General features: G+C 34.1%; 2 protein-coding genes across 3 annotated transcripts; both read left to right on the top strand.

The window, feature by feature from the left end:
* Positions 4,969-9,012, top strand: LOC104750873 (potassium transporter 6-like). Its single transcript, XM_010472724.2, has 7 exons — positions 4,969-5,386; positions 5,515-6,001; positions 6,117-6,170; positions 6,704-6,964; positions 7,061-7,113; positions 7,198-7,576; positions 7,670-9,012. The coding sequence occupies exons 1-7, from the start codon at positions 5,348-5,350 to the stop codon at positions 8,728-8,730; spliced, it is 2,334 nt and encodes a 777-aa protein (XP_010471026.1). The 5' UTR covers positions 4,969-5,347; the 3' UTR covers positions 8,731-9,012.
* Positions 13,386-17,575, top strand: LOC104750872 (probable alpha,alpha-trehalose-phosphate synthase [UDP-forming] 8). 2 transcript variants are annotated; one of them, XM_010472723.2, is made up of 5 exons: positions 13,386-13,599; positions 14,096-14,484; positions 14,954-16,593; positions 16,686-16,959; positions 17,082-17,575. In XM_010472723.2, the coding sequence occupies exons 2-5, from the start codon at positions 14,140-14,142 to the stop codon at positions 17,400-17,402; spliced, it is 2,580 nt and encodes an 859-aa protein (XP_010471025.1). In that variant the 5' UTR covers positions 13,386-13,599; positions 14,096-14,139; the 3' UTR covers positions 17,403-17,575. The 2 variants fall into 2 exon arrangements, with proteins under 2 accessions (XP_010471025.1, XP_010471024.1); XM_010472722.2 differs by having other exon boundaries at positions 14,096-14,913; positions 15,383-16,593.

The raw sequence follows: 19,171 nt of genomic DNA, 5'->3' as shown, positions 1-19,171 counted from the left end.
ATGTATTGTCTCTTCGTTCTCCTTCTCCACCAATGTTCTGTGACACTGCACCACTGAGATGCAAATAGTAATTTACTATTCCACTCTCTTTTTCTTTTGTTAGCCTCACACATACCTCATATCCTTTCTTTAACATTATGCATCTCGAAATCGCTATAGTTTTGATCGAAGGTGAACACTTTGTGGATAACAGATTGTGATTCGAACGAGACCCAAAGTTTTTAGCTTTCCTTATTTAACTCCCACTGCACTTGGAATATAATTCATGTGTCATCCTCAAAGCTAGAACCCAAAGCTTTTGGCTTTTGGCATGTTTCCTTTAAAAAATTACCAAAGACAAATAAAACAAAACGGAGTGGATGGGTGACTCAGTGTCTCAGTGAGTAACGGAACAGTCGGAGTGATGCAAATTGTCTAGGTCAACGGAGACAAGATGTGGTGCTCATTACTCATTAGTGTGATATGTTGATACTTAATAAGTGATTGATTCTGTCATTTCTGATCATGGCAACTGTTTTTTTTTTTAATGGGCTTTAGTTTAAACGAAACGTTTTTGGGCTTACATCATGATCGGCCGACCACAAAATAAAGTAGGTCGTTGACCATCGTAATACACGTGTGTGTGTTCACATCGATCGTTAAATGACAACAGTATCACATAAATACGACCTTTTCATGATTTTTTATTTTATTTTATCTTCGTGATAAGTTTACTTAATCATCAAATTATGTACTATTTTATGTCGCTCTCCACTCCTGATTAATGGTTCCATTCGCGAGATAGTTGCCACTTGCAACTTTAAGCAGCATATAACCTTATTTGTAGAGTTTTTGACAAGAAGATTAAACTAATTATAGGTAACAAACATATCGATTTGTGTTTGTATATAAACTATATGGTTGATTCATTCCAAGCGGATATGTCATAAGATTTGTCGGCTTCAAGGATTTGCAATTTAATTATTATTTCAAAATATTAATATCGGATGTTGGATCAATTTTCATGGCTCTAAATGCTTCTCACGTCTCCTAAACTAGAAAATCAAAGGTGTTTAAGGTGTGTAGATAAAACATTAAAATTGAAAACGTACAAAATGAAAAAAATTAGAGTCTTCCACCAAACAATGACTCCATCGGGGCGGCTAAGTATATGCCAAAAGCTAACTAATTAAAGTTCAAGATTATTTAGTGTCATGTACGTAGTCACTGTCGTAATATGCTGTAATGACGCAAGCTCGGAGATGCAGCGACACAAAAAACCATTACCTAACAAAAGTAGCTAGGAAAGTCTCTCTTGTTATTTGAACAATCATCAAATAGTTTATCCCATTATTTAGTTTTTAAAATATTTTATCAAGAATCACACATACTCCTTCCGTTTCATAATATAAGATGTTTTAAAGAAGATTTTTTGTTTCATAATATATGATGTTTTCATTTTTTTGAGGCAACTTTTAGACTACTTTTATATTTTTTTATTATTTGTTTTATGCAGTTTTGTTTCTGATTGGTTAAACTTTTTAAAAGGAAACATTTCTTATTATACGTGATTTGACTAAAATATTTTATATTTTGAAACAGATGAAGTATTTAAAAGACAAATCAGGGCCCCTCGTTGAACTTATACCCTTATATTTTTTTTTTTTCCTTTTTTCACTTTGACACTTCACCCATATGCACTTATGGTGTGAAATTCTTCTCACTCTTAAAATTCCGATCAGATAGTAGTGTGAAACGTAATCCAACGTTTGTAGATGTTCCACGTATAGTTAATACTGTAGATTGTGTCTTTTTAATAACCTTTTCTATACTTTTTCAACTAAAGGAAAAACAAAATTTAGAGGATTAAAAATCTGATGATACCTGAAACCATTAGCTTCTTTTATCTATGCTATGGACCAGGGTGGTTCAACATAATGAATCCACACATGTCATACCAGTGCCTACCTAGCTCCACTAGTAAGGTTCGTAACTCCTATTTTAACTATTTTTTCAAACATATATATTTCCTCTGTCTCATAAAAATTGATGTTTTGGGATATTTTTTTGTCCCACAAAGATTGATGTTTTGTAAATTTCAAAAAGTAATCATTGAAAATATTTAAAATTTTGAATTATTATTAGTTTAAAATTAAATAATTTCTCTTTAGAAAGAAAAAATATATTTAAACTCAATAATTATTATTTTTTTTAAATGTGTAAAACCTTCTAAACATCAATCTTTATGAGAGAGATGAAATATATGTTATTTATAAATTCATGAAATGGACAATTCTGGTGTCTTCAGTCTTCAGATATGACCTACGAGGTCGAGGTGATAAGAAAGAATCGAATCATTGACAATTATTGGTTTGTGATTCTGCAAGAAACTGGAGAACACTTCACGTTCTTTGCANTGCACACGTGTATGTCCAATATAGCACGCCATATTAACCGGGATTCCAAATGTGCACAGAGATGACCACGTGGAAACCGGTTTGTGGCAAACCGGGATCGTAATAAACGCTTCTAACTGTTATGAACTTATGATCTTGATACGTATCATGCACTCGTGGATCATTTCTAAAGTTCTTACTAATTTTGTTTATATTTGTATATTTTTTGAAAAATATGTAACCCTCATGAAAAAAAGTATCCAAATTAAAAAAAAAAAAAAGATATTTTCTTATAGAAAATAAACAAAAGGTAACAAACCAAATTCGACATGTATGGTCACTAGAATTAGATAAAGCTTCATTCTAGTTATCTAATTTCGTTTTTTAAAAAACTTTAAATTATCCACGAATATGTGGATCTCTATGTAGACGCATGATTGTGCATTAACACATACAAAGTAAAGGGCGTCCCCATTTGGAAGATAATGCCGTCAGCTTAATTTTGGCTTCTTTACGTTACACGAAAATGGGACAAATGTAAAAGATCAAATAAGAGAGGTCCCATATACATCAATATATATGTGTTATCTCCATACAAAACCTCAAATGGAATTATTACACTTTTTATATACTTATTTCTTGAATGGAGTATGGCCCAAAAAGTGGTTACTAAAGAGAATTATTCTGTTATAGATTCCACCATCGAAGCTAAAAAGCAAATAGATATATTATTGATGAATAGATGGCTGCTTAAATTAGAAGAGCATGGGTGTTAGATAATCATATACAATATGTTTGGTATATATTATGTAACGTTATTCAATAACTTGTTGTAAAAGTTGATATATTTAAAACCAACTCGTGCTACGAAAGTATAAACGCCGTGGAGCACGAATATTATCAACAATAACATGGTATATGGAGTCACAGCCGGCCAAGAGGTCAAGCAAGCCAAGCATTGGCTTGCGGCCGTGCATAAAAAAAGAAAAATTTCAGCTATTTTCTACAAAATTTTTTTTTAGGCCAGTGGTTTAGTTATATTGATATAGGCACCACTACTCAAGTTTGACCCTAGAAACTGCAATTATTATTAATTTTTTTTTGGGGCTTGTAGTCCTAGAAAGTTCAGTGCCGGCTCTGTATGGAGTATTAAGGATTTAGCGGTCTGTCATCTGTTTTTTAAAAAATTTGCTTAAGGTTTTTTACATTTCTTATGTCACAAGATAAACTAAACAAAGATTCAAGTTGTTGAGAATTAGGTAAGCCAGAATATACAACTCAAGAGGTTTCATCCACTCGTTTGCTTCTGTTTTGAATTGAACATGGGACGGAACCGAATCACACAGGGTAACTGCTAAAGCAAATCGTTTAACCATTTTTGAATCATGGATGTTGAGAACTTTGTTTTTTTTTTCTTTTTGGCAAATTACTAGAACTTTGGTTTTTGATCATTATGTAACTAATAATAAAATTAGAAAGCTTAATATTTGCTAAATTTCATGTTCCTTAAATAAATGGTCCACTAGGTTTTAATAATTTAAAGACACCAAAATTTGTGTTTTTTTAATATAAATAATAAAGCTAGGAAAAAATATATTAAGATTGTTAGTAACGTATCAAAATGAAAATCATATAATATTGCTCTTTTATAACTGATCTGTATTGAAGCTTTTATGGGCCATGCAGCGAAATAACCGTTGTTACAATGTATTTTAATACATTTTTTTCTTATCAGTTTTTTTATATGTAACAAAACAAAAGTAAATTCATAATTTCAACGCAACACCAACCATTACAACTATTTAATAAGGTTATAATTACAATTGTCTACTTTCATTTAATAACGTTATAACTACGTATAATCGTCTAGTTTCATAAATTCCAAAACATGACATATTGAAATTAGGTGATAGATAAAACATTTGTCGAGCTCTTATATAGCCTGGCCCTGAACCTAACCTTTAGATAATAAGATAAAGATAAGATCCGTGGGGTTTAATTTGCAGCATATTTCTTACTTATTAAATTTTGTATGTTATACTCTTTCTCTTTTGTTTTGTAATTTATATTTTTTCTTTAAAATTTCCATATACCAAATATAACATTTATTTACAGTATATCACATTTATCTGAATTTGGTATATTTTGAAAGATAAAAAAAAAACATAACAACAAAATCAACAATAGAAATGCCAAGTAAAAACTATTAAAGTTAAGTTTGAGTAAAAAGAGCCAAATTTAATTACTTTTTTTGTTTTCCTTCTCCTTATTATTTTCTCTCTTACCATAATTTTGTCTTCAAGGTATGTGATAATCACTTTAAATAAAGCTTTAAATTATATGAATCAACATCCCACTTATCAAAACGCCACCCTTTCCCATTACCTTTTTCACTCTCACTTTCACATTTTCATTTTCCTAATAGTAAAACACTATTTTTTTGGTACTATTGTAGTATTGTTATACATTTATTTTATCTAAATTATATTAAAAACAAATCCAAAAAAAAAAATCTTAGCATATACAGTTTGACTAATCAATATATTTCGGAACAAATCAAAGGCACTTTTACATCTCCTCAAAAGCCGAAACCAAAATCTCTTTCTCACAAGTAAGCAAAGGCAAAACAACTTCAAAATTTGGTTAACCCCAAAAGAAAAAATTAAAAAGACGTCGCTCTCTCTATTTTTCTTAAAAATCTCAACTTTGTCGTCTAAATCCAGAAACCCCCATACGCAAATATCCCTCTACGTGTTCACCTTTCACCATTTTCTCGACCTTTCTCGCATTTACCCCTCAGATTCTTAAAAAAAGTTTCTTCTTCTTCTTCCTTAACCATTCTCGTTTGCTCATAACTGTTCAGTCCCGAGTGCTGAGTGAATAAAGCACAGATTTGAATTTTTGATTAGCGCATCATCACTCAATGGACTTCTCAAATCCCTGAGCTTTTATTCGTTCCCCAGAAACCCACCATGGAAATCGAATCAGGAAGTTATCAAAACATCGTCAAGGTGAGAGCCATCACCAGATTTGAGATCGGTTCCGATCATAAAGGTCTCACCTTTATGAAGATTCGTCATCTCTCTCCCTCGTAATCATCGATTTCTAAATCAAACCCTTTTCTTTTTTTTGGTTGCAGAAGGAATCATGGAGAACAGTGTTGACATTAGCGTTTCAAAGCTTAGGAGTTGTATACGGAGATTTGAGTATCTCACCTCTATACGTCTACAAAAGCACATTCGCTGAAGACATTCATCACTCTGAGTCCAACGAAGAGATCTTTGGTGTTTTGTCTTTCATCTTTTGGACAATCACTCTCGTCCCTCTTCTCAAATACGTTTTCATCGTCCTCAGAGCTGATGACAATGGCGAAGGAGGCACTTTTGCTCTCTACTCGCTTCTGTGTCGACACGCACGGGTCAACTCGTTACCGAGTTGTCAGTTGGCTGATGAGCAGCTTCTTGAGTATAAGACTGACTCGATTGGTACGCCTCAGTCTGGTTTTGCAGCGAGTTTGAAATCTACCCTTGAGAAACATGGAGTTTTGCAGAAGATTTTGCTTGTTCTTGCTTTGATTGGGACTTGTATGGTGATTGGTGATGGTGTTCTCACCCCTGCTATTTCAGGTAAATATATAAACTTTTGACTTGTTTCTTTTGTGTGTTTTTATGTCAATGACAAGATCATTGATTTGTTTTTTTTTTTAACTTAACCACTGTTCATTTGTTTTTGTCAATACAGTTTTTTCTGCAGTATCAGGTGTTGAGCTTTCAATGTCTAAGGAGCATCACAAGTGTGAGTCTTTTTTTGTTTTTGTTTTTTTCACTATTCTTGATAAAAGTTACATAAGCCGTCTCAATCTCAAGCTTAGGCCTATTTAGAGTGGAGACTTTGGTTTAGTTCATAGATGATTTGATCACTCATGGAGTCTTAGAATCAATACCAAGTCGTCGGTTTTTTTTTCCTTAACTGTGGAGCCAGTTGTTCCCCACCATCTGTTTTATTCGATTGCTTGGTAGAGTTTTGCACGTAACACGAATTAAATGTCGTGGCGCCATCCCGATTTCGAGTCATATATATCACTTTCAGTTCCTTAATTTGATGACCCCACGCTATTGAATAAGCGTTTTGGATTCTTCTCTGGACATCAAGTGGATAGATATACCAAAACCTTCCCTGAAACTCTCATCTACCCAAAAATTTGGAACTTAGTGTAACTGTCATGTTCAAAAGAGTCTTGCAGTTGTTAAAGTTTTGACCTTTTTGCCTCAAAATAAGGTTATTGTGATTGTGTTTGAAAAGTTTTTTTTTTGCTTTGTTTTATGCAGACATAGAAGTCCCTGCTGCTTGTATAATTCTGATTGGTTTGTTTGCGCTCCAGCACTACGGTACACATAGGGTCGGGTTTTTGTTTGCTCCGGTGATTCTGTTGTGGCTAATGTGCATCAGTGCCATTGGTGTTTACAACATTTTCCATTGGAACCCGCATGTGTATCAAGCGCTTTCTCCTTATTACATGTACACGTTCCTCAAGAAAACTCAAAGTAGAGGCTGGATGTCTCTTGGTGGGATCTTGCTCTGCATTACAGGTGCAACAAATTAAAAAGAAAAACCAATTTTGGTTGCTTTACGAGCTGAAGAAGAAGAATAAGAAAACTTGACTCACTTTTCTTACTCGTATTCAGGTTCTGAAGCAATGTTTGCAGATCTAGGACATTTTTCTCAGCTCTCAATTAAGGTTTTTATGAAGTCTTCTCTTCTCTGTTTTGCCTTCTTTACATTTCTTTCTTCGTTGTCTCAGACGATCGTGCTCTTGTTGCAGATTGCTTTTACCTCACTTGTTTACCCGTCCTTGATACTTGCCTACATGGGACAAGCAGCTTATCTCTCTCAGCATCATGTAATTGAAACTGAATACAATATAGGGTTTTATGTATCTGTACCAGAGAAACTAAGATGGCCAGTTCTTGTCATCGCCATACTCGCTGCTGTAGTTGGTAGTCAAGCCATCATCACCGGAACATTTTCGATTATCAAACAATGCTCTGCATTAGGATGCTTCCCCAAAGTTAAGATTGTTCATACTTCATCTAAAATCCACGGTCAGATTTACATCCCTGAGATCAACTGGATCTTGATGATCCTCTGTTTAGCTGTCACCATTGGTTTCAGAGACACCAAGCGGTTGGGTAATGCTTCAGGTATATATAACTAAATCATTTCATTTTAGTCTGGTTACTACCATTGCGCTAGCTACCATAGCTAAGTAACCGTTGATAATGTTTTCTGTATAGGTTTGGCGGTTATAACCGTTATGCTTGTGACAACATGTCTAATGTCACTAGTTATTGTACTATGCTGGCACAAGAGCGTCTTCTTCGCTATAGCATTTGTTGTATTCTTTGGCACAATCGAAGCTCTCTACTTCTCAGCTTCCCTGATCAAGTTTCTCGAAGGCGCATGGGTTCCAATCGCACTCTCCTTTTGCTTCCTTCTCTCGATGTGTACTTGGCACTACGGAACATTCAAGCGCTATGAGTATGACGTCCAAAACAAAGTCTCAGTCAACTGGCTTCTCAGCCTTGGTCAAACTCTCGGCATTGCACGTGTCCGTGGCCTTGGACTCATCCACACGGAGCTTGTCTCTGGCGTCCCTGCAATCTTCTCTCATTTCGTTACCAACCTCCCTGCCTTCCACCAGGTTCTTGTCTTCCTCTGCATCAAATCAGTAACGGTTCCGCATGTACGTCCCCAGGAACGGTTTCTAGTCGGACGTATTGGTCCGAAAGAGTACCGGATCTACCGTTGCATTGTCCGGTATGGTTACCGTGATGTCCACAAAGATGATTTCGAGTTTGAAGGCGATCTTGTATGTAGCATTGCCGAGTTTATCCGTACTGAGGCTGCAACTGCCACCGCTGCAGAGGCCAACGGAGAGGAGGATGATAGAATGTCAGTTGTTGGAACTTGTTCCACGTACATGCAAGGAATGCAGGATCACTACGAAAGCGATGGCGACGACCCGGATAAGCCCGGGACGTCAGAGATACGATCACCAAAACCTAAGAAGAAGAGTAAGGTCAAAAAGAGGGTTAGGTTTGTTGTCCCAGAGACTCCAAAGATAGAGAAGGAAACTAGGCAGGAGTTAATGGAGCTAACGGAGGCTCGTGAGGGAGGTGTGGCTTATATAATGGGGAACGCGTATATGAAAGCGAAACAAGGATCAGGGTTAGTCAAGAGACTTGCCATTAACGTCTGCTATGAGTTTCTTAGGAGGAACACTAGAGGTCCTAGAAATATGCTGACGTCTCCTCACGCTTCTACTTTAGAAGTTGGTATGATCTACCATGTCTAAAAAAGGGGTATTTTGATCTTTTTTTGTAAATGCTTTTGTTGTGTTTTAATTTACTAAAAAGAGAGAGAAAAAAAGTGAATTAGATATATAGCTGAAGAAATTTTGTTTTGTGGAGGTTTAACTTTAAGGGGTTATAGAGTTTATAGCTCAAGAAATCCTCCTTTAGATATAGAGTATTTTTTTTTTATCCTTTCATATACAAACTTGTGTACAAATGATATGTGTGAATTATGTGTACCAGATTATGATTTACATTGTCACATAATGTGGGTATAGCCAATCTTTTATTTGTCTAACAATATGCATTATGCGGTTGTTAGACATAGTTTGCCTAAGTTGTAAGTGAAAAACTTGTATGTATGTGTAAAGAGGATACCAAAAAGAGTAATCTCATTTGATATATGAGATTGATTTGTACAAATTTATTATGTGTTTTGCAGTAAGGTTTATGAAACTTTTTAACCTCAAACAAATCTTTCTTTTCTTGGATTGTTTATTCGGATGTCACTTTCGTCTTCCTCAATTCTACTTATACATTTTAGTCAAGTTAAAGGTCGAATTTGAAATACATACATCACAAGCAATGGTCGCAAACAACAAAATTAGATAAAAGTAGTCCAGGAAGTGCTTAGAGCATAGGTGGGCTAACTAACGGGCCATGGAAACTAAAATTCAAAAGTTAAACTGGCTAGAAAAAGTCATACCGGACCTGACCAAATCCGAAGATGAAGATCCTCTGCTCGAGCTGTCAATGTTCCCGACTGACTGGTATTAATTTGTCTGAAAGCGATCTGACTTTGGATAATATACTCAAAGAAACAGCTCAATTGTTTAAAAAATGAAAACACGTGCTTCTCTAATTTTTTTTTGTTATCCTTTCTCTTTCGTTTTATTATTTTCTCTGACTCCAAATTCAGTCTTGCTTTTTTTCCTAAATGAAATATATCCAAGCAATCTCATTGGATAAGTTTTTTTTTTTTTGTATGAAATGTATATTCATTTGTCTTTATTTATGTGTGTCCCCTAGTTATTCTTTACGTCACGAATTTTCTTGTCGGTATGAACTATTTTAAATTCTATATGCATTGTAATGTAATGAGAACGTAAATTAAAAGGCTAATTAGCGGAAGTCGTGACTCGTGAGTACTATCATAAATCACATAGTACTTGACTAGAACTATATATAAATGTAACAGAGAGAGTCCAGTTGGCAGTTGGTATAAGAGCATCATTAATGGGAGAACTTTTTTGTGTTATTAGATTAAATATATAGTGAAAATAATGTTACATCAGTTGTTAAGATCATAGGTAAAAAAAATGGGAGAACTAATTATGGTGTTCTTAGAATAAACATATAGTGAAATAATATTCATAAACATTTTACAAATTATAAAAACTTATAAAATAACATTTAAATTGCTTACTTATATAAAAGCAATTGTATACTTATAAATTAATATAATATTCTTAAACATATTACAATTATAAAAACTTATAAAATAACATTTAAATTGCTTACTTATATAAAAGCAATTGTATACTTATAAATTAATATAATATTCTTAAACATATTACAATTATAAAAACTTATAAAATAACATTTAAATTGCTTACTTATATAAAAGCAATTGTATACTTATAAATTAATATAATATTCTTAAACATATTACAATTATAAAAACTTATAAAATAACATTTAAATTGCTTACTTATATAAAAGCAATTGTATACTTATAAATTAATATAATATTCTTAAACATATTACAATTATAAAAACTTATAAAATAACATTTAAATTGCTTACTTATATAAAAGCAATTGTATACTTATAAATTAATATAATATTCTTAAACATATTACAATTATAAAAACTTATAAATTAACATTTAAATTGCATACTTACATAAATGAAATATTTTCTTTTTTCCAAAAAATCTCGTCCAATCACATGAAGCCACGTCAAATAAGAATTGGGCTTAAATCAGTTCTACATAAAGAACTAAAAAAGTGTTCTAAGACACTATTCATTATTTTTATAATTTTTTTGGGCTTAGAACACCCTTGGTGTTTTCCCATTAATGATGGCCTAAGCCTGTAATAATATACTTGAATTCTCTGTCCTTACATCTGTGACCAGGATTCCACTTGTCACCACAACGAAAACAAAGCCCCTTGCTCTTTCTATCCTGATCAAACGGTTTCCGGTATGGTTCCATTTTACGTTCTGGGGATCGGGCGGGCCCGGTGAAGAAGTAACTACGTACGTTTGATGTCGTAGTCAAAGTACTTGGTGCCGTATAACTCGATCTAATTTATATTTTTTTGTCGTCCGGTCTTAAATTATACATTAACACAACTTTGGTGAGTACAAAAATAAAACACAAATATCAAGTAAAAAAAATATCGAACGTACTATATGATATATATATATATATGCGATATATATGCGAAGTCTTAGAAGAAGGTAAGGAAAAAAAATATATATATATCAAAATCAACAGTAGTAGTACATTAGACACTCGATGACAGCTAATTAACAAAAATACAAAACACAAAACAGTGTAATAACAAAAAGGAAAAAAAAACGAATTATTTTTTGTTTAAAAGAGTTTGAATATGTCGGTTATATAAATTGGTTAAATGTACTTTGATGTTACAGCTATGAGACAACCGGGTTATCATAAAGAAGAAAGGGAGAAGGTTCGAAGGTGGGTTTTGTTTGATACAGACGTGCACAGATCCTTTCCCATGTAAAAAACTTTGATCATTCTAACGTGTCATTTCTTAATTGGTTAAAACACATGTTTTTGACTTTACTTACGTAAGTGGAAACGCATTTGCAAAAAAGAAAAGAAAAAAAAAATATCATATCCTCTCCAAACACTTATCCATTCGGGAAACATTCTGATCCTTAGTTTCAAGTTTACACCAATCTATGGAACCCACTTGGACTGTACAACCCATACGAACCTCTCTTCGTGTCTAATTATCATTGGTTCATATCGACGAACCCCACCTTAGCCGACGTTGATGTCTGTCTGGATAAAGAATAAAAAGATGAATAAAACGTTTCTTTTCCGGAAAAAATGTTTTTTTTTTTACTATTTGGAAACAGAAATGTAAACAAGAGATAATGGATTTTTTTGGGGCGGAATCTAAAGTTTTCTTTTGCGGGGAATAATATCAAAGATTCAAGAATACATATTATGTTTGGAGATAAAGAAATTTATAGGAAAGAAAGTGTTTTGCTTTTTTTTTTTTTTTCTTTACATAAAAGATAAGCATCAATATTAGTTTGATATAAATTAAAATACCCACGCTCGTGGCTCTTTCGAGGACAGGAAGAGACTAGAAGTCGTGATTTTTTATTTTTCTATTTTAAATATATTGAAAAAGTATATTTCAAAAAAAAAAGGAGAAAAAAAAAAGAAGAAGAAAGAGTCTATCGGATACGGCGGATCCAATCTCCCAATCCGCATTGACTGTCGAGACAACATGGAAGTAAAAAGACGTCCTTACCTTTTAGGTTCATCATTGGTTTATTTACCTTCCAGCCACTGAGTTTAGTGGACGTTGTGGCTCAAGTCACCCGCGTGCTGTTCTTTTTTTGATGTCTTATGAGTATGACTGTATAGTATTTGATTTTTTTCTTTTGCATGTTCCATGGTTAAAATTTAAAACAATAATATATTCTTTATATATGGATTATGGATAGAGTCTCTAGTAGATCGTGTGTAGGCATTTTTCTTCATTGACCGGTGGATAACATCAACAATCCAATTATATATTCTCTCCAACTCAGACTTCAATAATTCATGTCACCAATCAGATTTATTATTTTAAACGTTGTTTCCACTTTTTATAGAGTTTATAGACTCTGTGTGACTATGAAACGACTTGTCAACAAAACACATAGTATCTTTTTTTTTTAGTAGTTTGTTGTGTATTGATATTTATTTTTTCGATTCTTAGATTAATATTTTTCTGATTTTAGTCTTAGACATGCATGTAGTATAAACAAATCATGTTCAAAGGTGTAATTAATGTGGACAATTTGGTTTAAATCCCTTTAAATCTTTTCTTGTTGTAGCCTTAAATTAAATGGTTTGAATAATTATATTAACAATAGTAATTAACCTGATATTTTTTTTTCCGGTGTTTTTTGAGTTTTGACCGATTCTAACGCTATATTAACAGCCGTTTCCTATTAGAAGAAAAAAAAAACAGTTGTTTAATATATACTTAGTATATAAAATGTAAAAGGGGACCTCATATATTATCCATAAAAACACCAAACAATAAATATGTAAGATACAAGTTGTTAAATTTAAATCAAAATGCCAACACAACAAGATTATACTATCTTAAAAATTGTAAATCCAACAACAACAACAACCACCATATAAAACATTATACTATACCAGTTTGCAACTTTTGCATCTACCAACTCAAAAAAATTGGAAGATAAGAAGAAGGTAAAGGGGGACATCCACGTAATTTCCAATGACGGCGTCCCAAAAAAAAAGACCTATCCAAAAACATTATCTCGAAAATAAAACCCGTACAGAGCAAAAAAAAAAAAGCTACTAATATTATTATCAAATATTATATAATACGCAAAAAAAGATCGTTAGAAAACGTGTAATATGCACATTTTGCATTTTTTTTTAATACTTATTTTTTCGTTATCTGCATTAATCTATCTCTCTTCTCTCTCTGTATCTCTCTCTGAGTGGTGCGAATATCCAAAACAGTTCTGTCCGAGTCTCTTTCGTCTTCCTCCTCCGTGAAAGCTTTTTTTAACCTTTCTTCTTCTCCCATTCCTTTATTGGTTTAGTGATCAATAATATACAAACCACAACGGCCAAGGTGAGTCTCCCGGTGATTTCTTTGTCGTCGAGATTTGACGACTTTTTTTTTCTTTCTTTCTTTCTTCTCATCTTGTTTCGTCGGAACGTTTCTATAAAGATTATATATTTTTATACATTTACGTTTCGTTTATGTTTACTGTTTCATTGGTGTGTGGTGTTTATTTTAATTTGACGCTAACACTGTGATAATTTTTTATAAATGTAATCTCGATCCGTAACTTTGTGATTACAATTAGCCTGAAATGATGATTTTGTTACATAGTTAGGTTTTTTTTTTTATGAATCGATCTTGATTATATTTTTGTTTGAATTCAGTTTTTATATGGCTATAAAAATATAAGTTAAAGGAACCAGTTTCTTTTAAATGGAAATGGTGATTTAATATGTTCATAATTATAATTATATTTTCTTGAATCTGAAACAAGAAAGTTTTGTTTTTTTTAAGGTTATTGATTTTTTTTGTTTTCTTTCTTGTTGTTGTTGTCATTTTTAAGGTTTTGGAACAAGAGACAAGCACTTAGCTCTGTTTCTCTCCTCCATGGTGTCAAGATCTTGTGCTAATTTTCTAGACTTGTCATCTTGGGATCTTTTAGATTTTCCTCACACTCCAAGAACTCTTCCACGCGTCATGACTGTTCCGGGAATCATCTCCGACGTAGATGGAGACAGAGGAGATTTATCCTCTGAAGTAACAACTTCTTCCTCCGGTGTTTCACGTGAGAGGAAGATCATAGTTGCTAATATGTTACCACTCCTATCCAAAAGAGATGCGGAAACTGGTAAATGGTGTTTTAGCTGGGACGAAGACTCTCTTCAGTTACAACTCAAAGATGGTTTCTCTTCAGAAACAGAGTTCCTCTACGTTGGATCACTTAACGTAGACATCGAGTCTAGTGAGCAAGAAGAAGTCTCGCAGAAGCTTTTAGAGGACTTTAACTGCGTTGCAACGTTTTTGTCTAAGGAGTTGCAAGAAATGTTCTATCTTGGTTTCTGTAAACATCAGCTCTGGCCATTGTTTCATTACATGCTTCCAATGTTTCCTGATCATGGAGATCGTTTCGACAGACGTCTATGGCAAGCTTATGTCTCTGCCAACAAGATATTCTCAGACAGGGTTATGGAAGTGATCAACCCTGAGGATGATTACGTTTGGATTCAAGATTATCATCTCATGGTTCTTCCTACGTTCTTGAGGAAACGTTTTAATAGGATCAAGCTTGGTTTCTTCCTCCATAGTCCTTTCCCTTCTTCCGAGATCTACCGCACGTTACCTGTCCGCGACGAGATTTTGAGAGGTTTGTTGAACTGTGATCTTATTGGATTCCACACGTTTGATTACGCGAGACANAGACATCGAGTCTAGTGAGCAAGAAGAAGTCTCGCAGAAGCTTTTAGAGGACTTTAACTGCGTTGCAACGTTTTTGTCTAAGGAGTTGCAAGAAATGTTCTATCTTGGTTTCTGTAAACATCAGCTCTGGCCATTGTTTCATTACATGCTTCCAATGTTTCCTGATCATGGAGATCGTTTCGACAGACGTCTATGGCAAGCTTATGTCTCTGCCAACAAGATATTCTCAGACAGGGTTATGGAAGTTATCAACCCTGAGGATGATTACGTTTGGATTCAAGATTATCATCTCATGGTTCTTCCTACGTTCTTGAGGAAACGTTTTAATAGGATCAAGCTTGGTTTCTTCCTCCATAGTCCTTTCCCTTCTTCCGAGATCTACCGCACGTTACCTGTCCGCGACGAGATTTTGAGAGGTTTGTTGAACTGTGATCTTATTGGATTCCACACGTTTGATTACGCGAGACATTTCTTGTCTTGCTGTAGTAGAATGCTTGGTCTTGATTACGAGTCTAAGCGTGGCCATATAGGGCTTGATTACTTTGGTCGGACTGTGTATATAAAAATCCTTCCTGTTGGTGTCCATATGGGTAGATTGGAATCTGTTTTGAGTCTTGACTCTACCTTGGCGAAGACGAAAGAGATTCAAGAACAGTTTAAAGGGAAGAAGCTTGTTCTTGGCATTGATGATATGGATATATTTAAAGGTATAAGCTTAAAGCTTATTGCAATGGAGCATCTCTTTGAAACGTATTGGAATTTGAGAGGGAAGGTTGTTCTTGTTCAGATAGTGAATCCAGCAAGATCTTCTGGTAAAGATGTGGAAGAAGCTAAAAGAGAGACGTATGTGACTGCAAAAAGGATCAATGAGCGTTACGGTACTTCTGATTATAAGCCAATAGTGTTGATCGATCGTCTTGTTCCACGTGCTGAGAAAACCGCGTATTATGCTGCAGCTGATTGTTGCTTAGTGAATGCAATGAGGGATGGTATGAACTTGGTTCCTTATAAGTATATAGTCTGCAGGCAAGGGATTCGTAACAAGGCTCTTAATAATGATTCATCTCCCCGCACAAGCACACTTGTTGTGTCTGAGTTTATTGGTTGCTCGCCTTCTTTGAGTGGTGCCATTAGAGTGAATCCATGGGATGTAGATGCTGTGGCTGAGGCGGTGAACTCTGCTCTTAAAATGAGTGAGAACGAGAAGCAACTACGGCATGAGAAACATTACAACTATATTAGCACTCATGGTGTTGGTTACTGGGCAAAGAGCTTTATGCAGGATCTTGAGAGAGCTTGCCGTGATCATTATAGTAAACGTTGTTGGGGTATTGGATTTGGATTGGGATTCAGAGTTTTGTCGCTCTCTCCAAGTTTTAGGAAGCTATCTGTGGAACACATTGTCCCTATCTATAGGAATAAAGAGAGAAGAGCTATATTTCTTGATTATGATGGCACTCTTGTTCCTGAAAGCTCCATTGCTCAAGATCCAAGCGCCGAGGTTGTCTCTGTTCTGAAAGCTCTATGTGAAGATCCCAAAAACACTGTGTTTATTGTTAGTGGAAGAGGAAAAGAGTCTCTGAGCAATTGGTTATCTCCTTGTGAGAATCTTGGAATAGCAGCTGAACATGGATACTTCATAAGGTATATATACTATGAATGCACAGTTTTGTCTTGTTTTTTTTTTCTTCTTATGAAGAAACTTATGAAAGGCACTTTCATGTTGTGGGTGGTAGGTGGAATAGCAAGGGTGAGTGGGAGACTTGTTACTCGTCTACGGATACAGAGTGGAGGTCAATGGTGGAACCGGTTATGAGATCGTATATGGAGGCAACAGATGGGACTAGTATAGAGTTCAAAGAGAGTGCTTTGGTTTGGCACCATCAAGACGCAGATCCAGACTTTGGATCATGTCAAGCTAAGGAGCTTCTTGATCATCTAGAGAGCGTGCTTGCAAATGAGCCTGTCGTTGTCAAAAGAGGTCAACACATCGTTGAAGTCAAACCACAGGTATATAAAAAGCATATATCTAGTTCACTTCCATCCACACAAATATTTTGCAAATCTTGAGAATACTAGGACTTACATGGAAAGTTATATATAATGGACTCGATGCATTGTAATGAACTTAGGGTGTAAGCAAAGGTCTAGCTGCTGAAAAAGTAATCCGAGAAATGGTAGAAAGCGGGAATCCACCGGAGCTTGTGATGTGCATAGGAGACGATAGATCAGACGAGGATATGTTCGAGAGCATACTAAGCACGATAACAAATCCAGAGCTTCTTATTCAGCCAGAGGTTTACGCGTGCACGGTGGGAAGAAAACCAAGCAAAGCTAAGTACTTCCTGGACGATGAAGCCGACGTGCTTAAGCTCCTAAGAGGCCTTGGAGACTCATCATCGAGCTTAAAACCAACATGTCACACACAAGTTGCATTTGAAAGCATCGTTTAAAGTGGGTGGACGTGCCAAAAGAAATAACCAAAATAACATAACATCATCAATATGTAAAAAAAATGATATGGGCTATTGAAGAATTTGCCTTTTTTTCACTGTTGGTTTTAGCCTTTGGGTAAATTAAAACTATTTTTTTCTCCCCTTTGTATAGCAACTCTTTTTTTTTGTTGCTTCTATTTTAAATTTATTAAATTCCATTAATGGGCTGGCTCAACTCAACTACATCAGTCATCATTATCAAGGAATTGAGAGGTTCATGTTGTTGTTGTCGTTGAGGGACCAACAACTAGAGAAGAAAGTAATTGTTGTTTGTAATTTTATGCCATGTCCATTTATTTCCCCAACGATCATCTCTTCTTTATTATTCGACGGTCGTGGCTCGCACGATAATCATCCCACCGCCTTTTTTTTCTTTGGTGTTGTGTTTTGTTTCAAGATTTTTCAATATTAAATTTTTGTTTTTGCCAACTCAATGAATGGTAAGGTTTTAGTCTAAAATATAGCTCAACTTGCCTATTTCCATCCCATGAGGTTCAATCGTCACCAAACTATCACCTCTCATTTCCATAACCAAAAGTATGTGTGAAAAAAACTTGAATGAAAATTTTAGCAAATAGAAAAAATATCTTTGAAAAAAACCAAGATGATTATTTATTTATTTTGATACATTTAACAAAAAGCAAACAAAAAAAGACATTTCCTATAGAATTAAACAAAATAGTTCCCCTCTTGATGAATCTTCTTTTCTCTGAGTTAAAGTGTTTTTAAAGATTAAAAGGGGACCAATTTTCAACTTTATTTCTCATTGCTCCTTTTATTTTATTTTTGTGTTGGCTTTTACATTTTTCCATATACGCACAAAAATACTTATTTCTTTTTCTAAAGATATCACTTCCCTTTTTTTTTTTTTTTTTTTATCTCATGTTCTTTACTTTGCACTGTTTACAAAATTTTGGAAGAATCAGCATCCGAAGTTGCATGCACCTAAACTAATCTCAAAAGTTTCATCCAACTTCTTTCTTTTTTTTCAATAACCAGGTTTATTACGATTAGTATATACGAAGACTACATTAACACCTACTTGCACACCAATTTTGTATGTAAGCAAATCACATCTTAAATGATTGGATAAAAAGGATGGCCTAAGAGGACAAAACCTAATGTGCACCGTTGTTCTCACATGAAAAAGACAATAAGACCATCATTAGTGTAACAACCCTCCATAGTTACTCTCATATTAATTACTTATATAATTAATACTAAATTAAGTAAAACAATCCTAAGAGAAACTTAAGCAAAATCACTCTATTACTAGAAAACCCAAAAAAAGGTTGCTCAAGCATTTAAATAATAATTTTTTAATTTGTGTTTATTAATTATCAAACTTTAATTATATAAAATAACAAAACAATTATTTATTTTTTTTCTATTATATAAAAAAGAAAACAATTAAATTTTACAAACTTTAGAATATTAAACATATTTTACAAAATTCGGAATAGTAAACATATTTTATAATATTCGAAATATTAAACATATTAAAAAGAATGCTTATGGCTACACTCCTCCGTGATTCATTTCTGATCATGCTTTAATTCCCTCCAGCAATGTCCTAGCAGAAATGGCTTGTCCATGTCGTTCTTGTAAAGCTCATACGCCATGCTCAATACATCATCTTCTGATTCTCCACTCTTTCTTCTTGAACTCGCTTGTGCGTAACACCCCACAAACTTATTGACTCCATGGTTTATCTTGTTCCACCTAGC

This window comes from Camelina sativa, chromosome 16 (assembly GCF_000633955.1).
Source record: "Camelina sativa cultivar DH55 chromosome 16, Cs, whole genome shotgun sequence".
NCBI lineage: Eukaryota > Viridiplantae > Streptophyta > Magnoliopsida > Brassicales > Brassicaceae > Camelina > Camelina sativa.
This window is presented reverse-complemented; position numbering and strand designations above follow the sequence as displayed.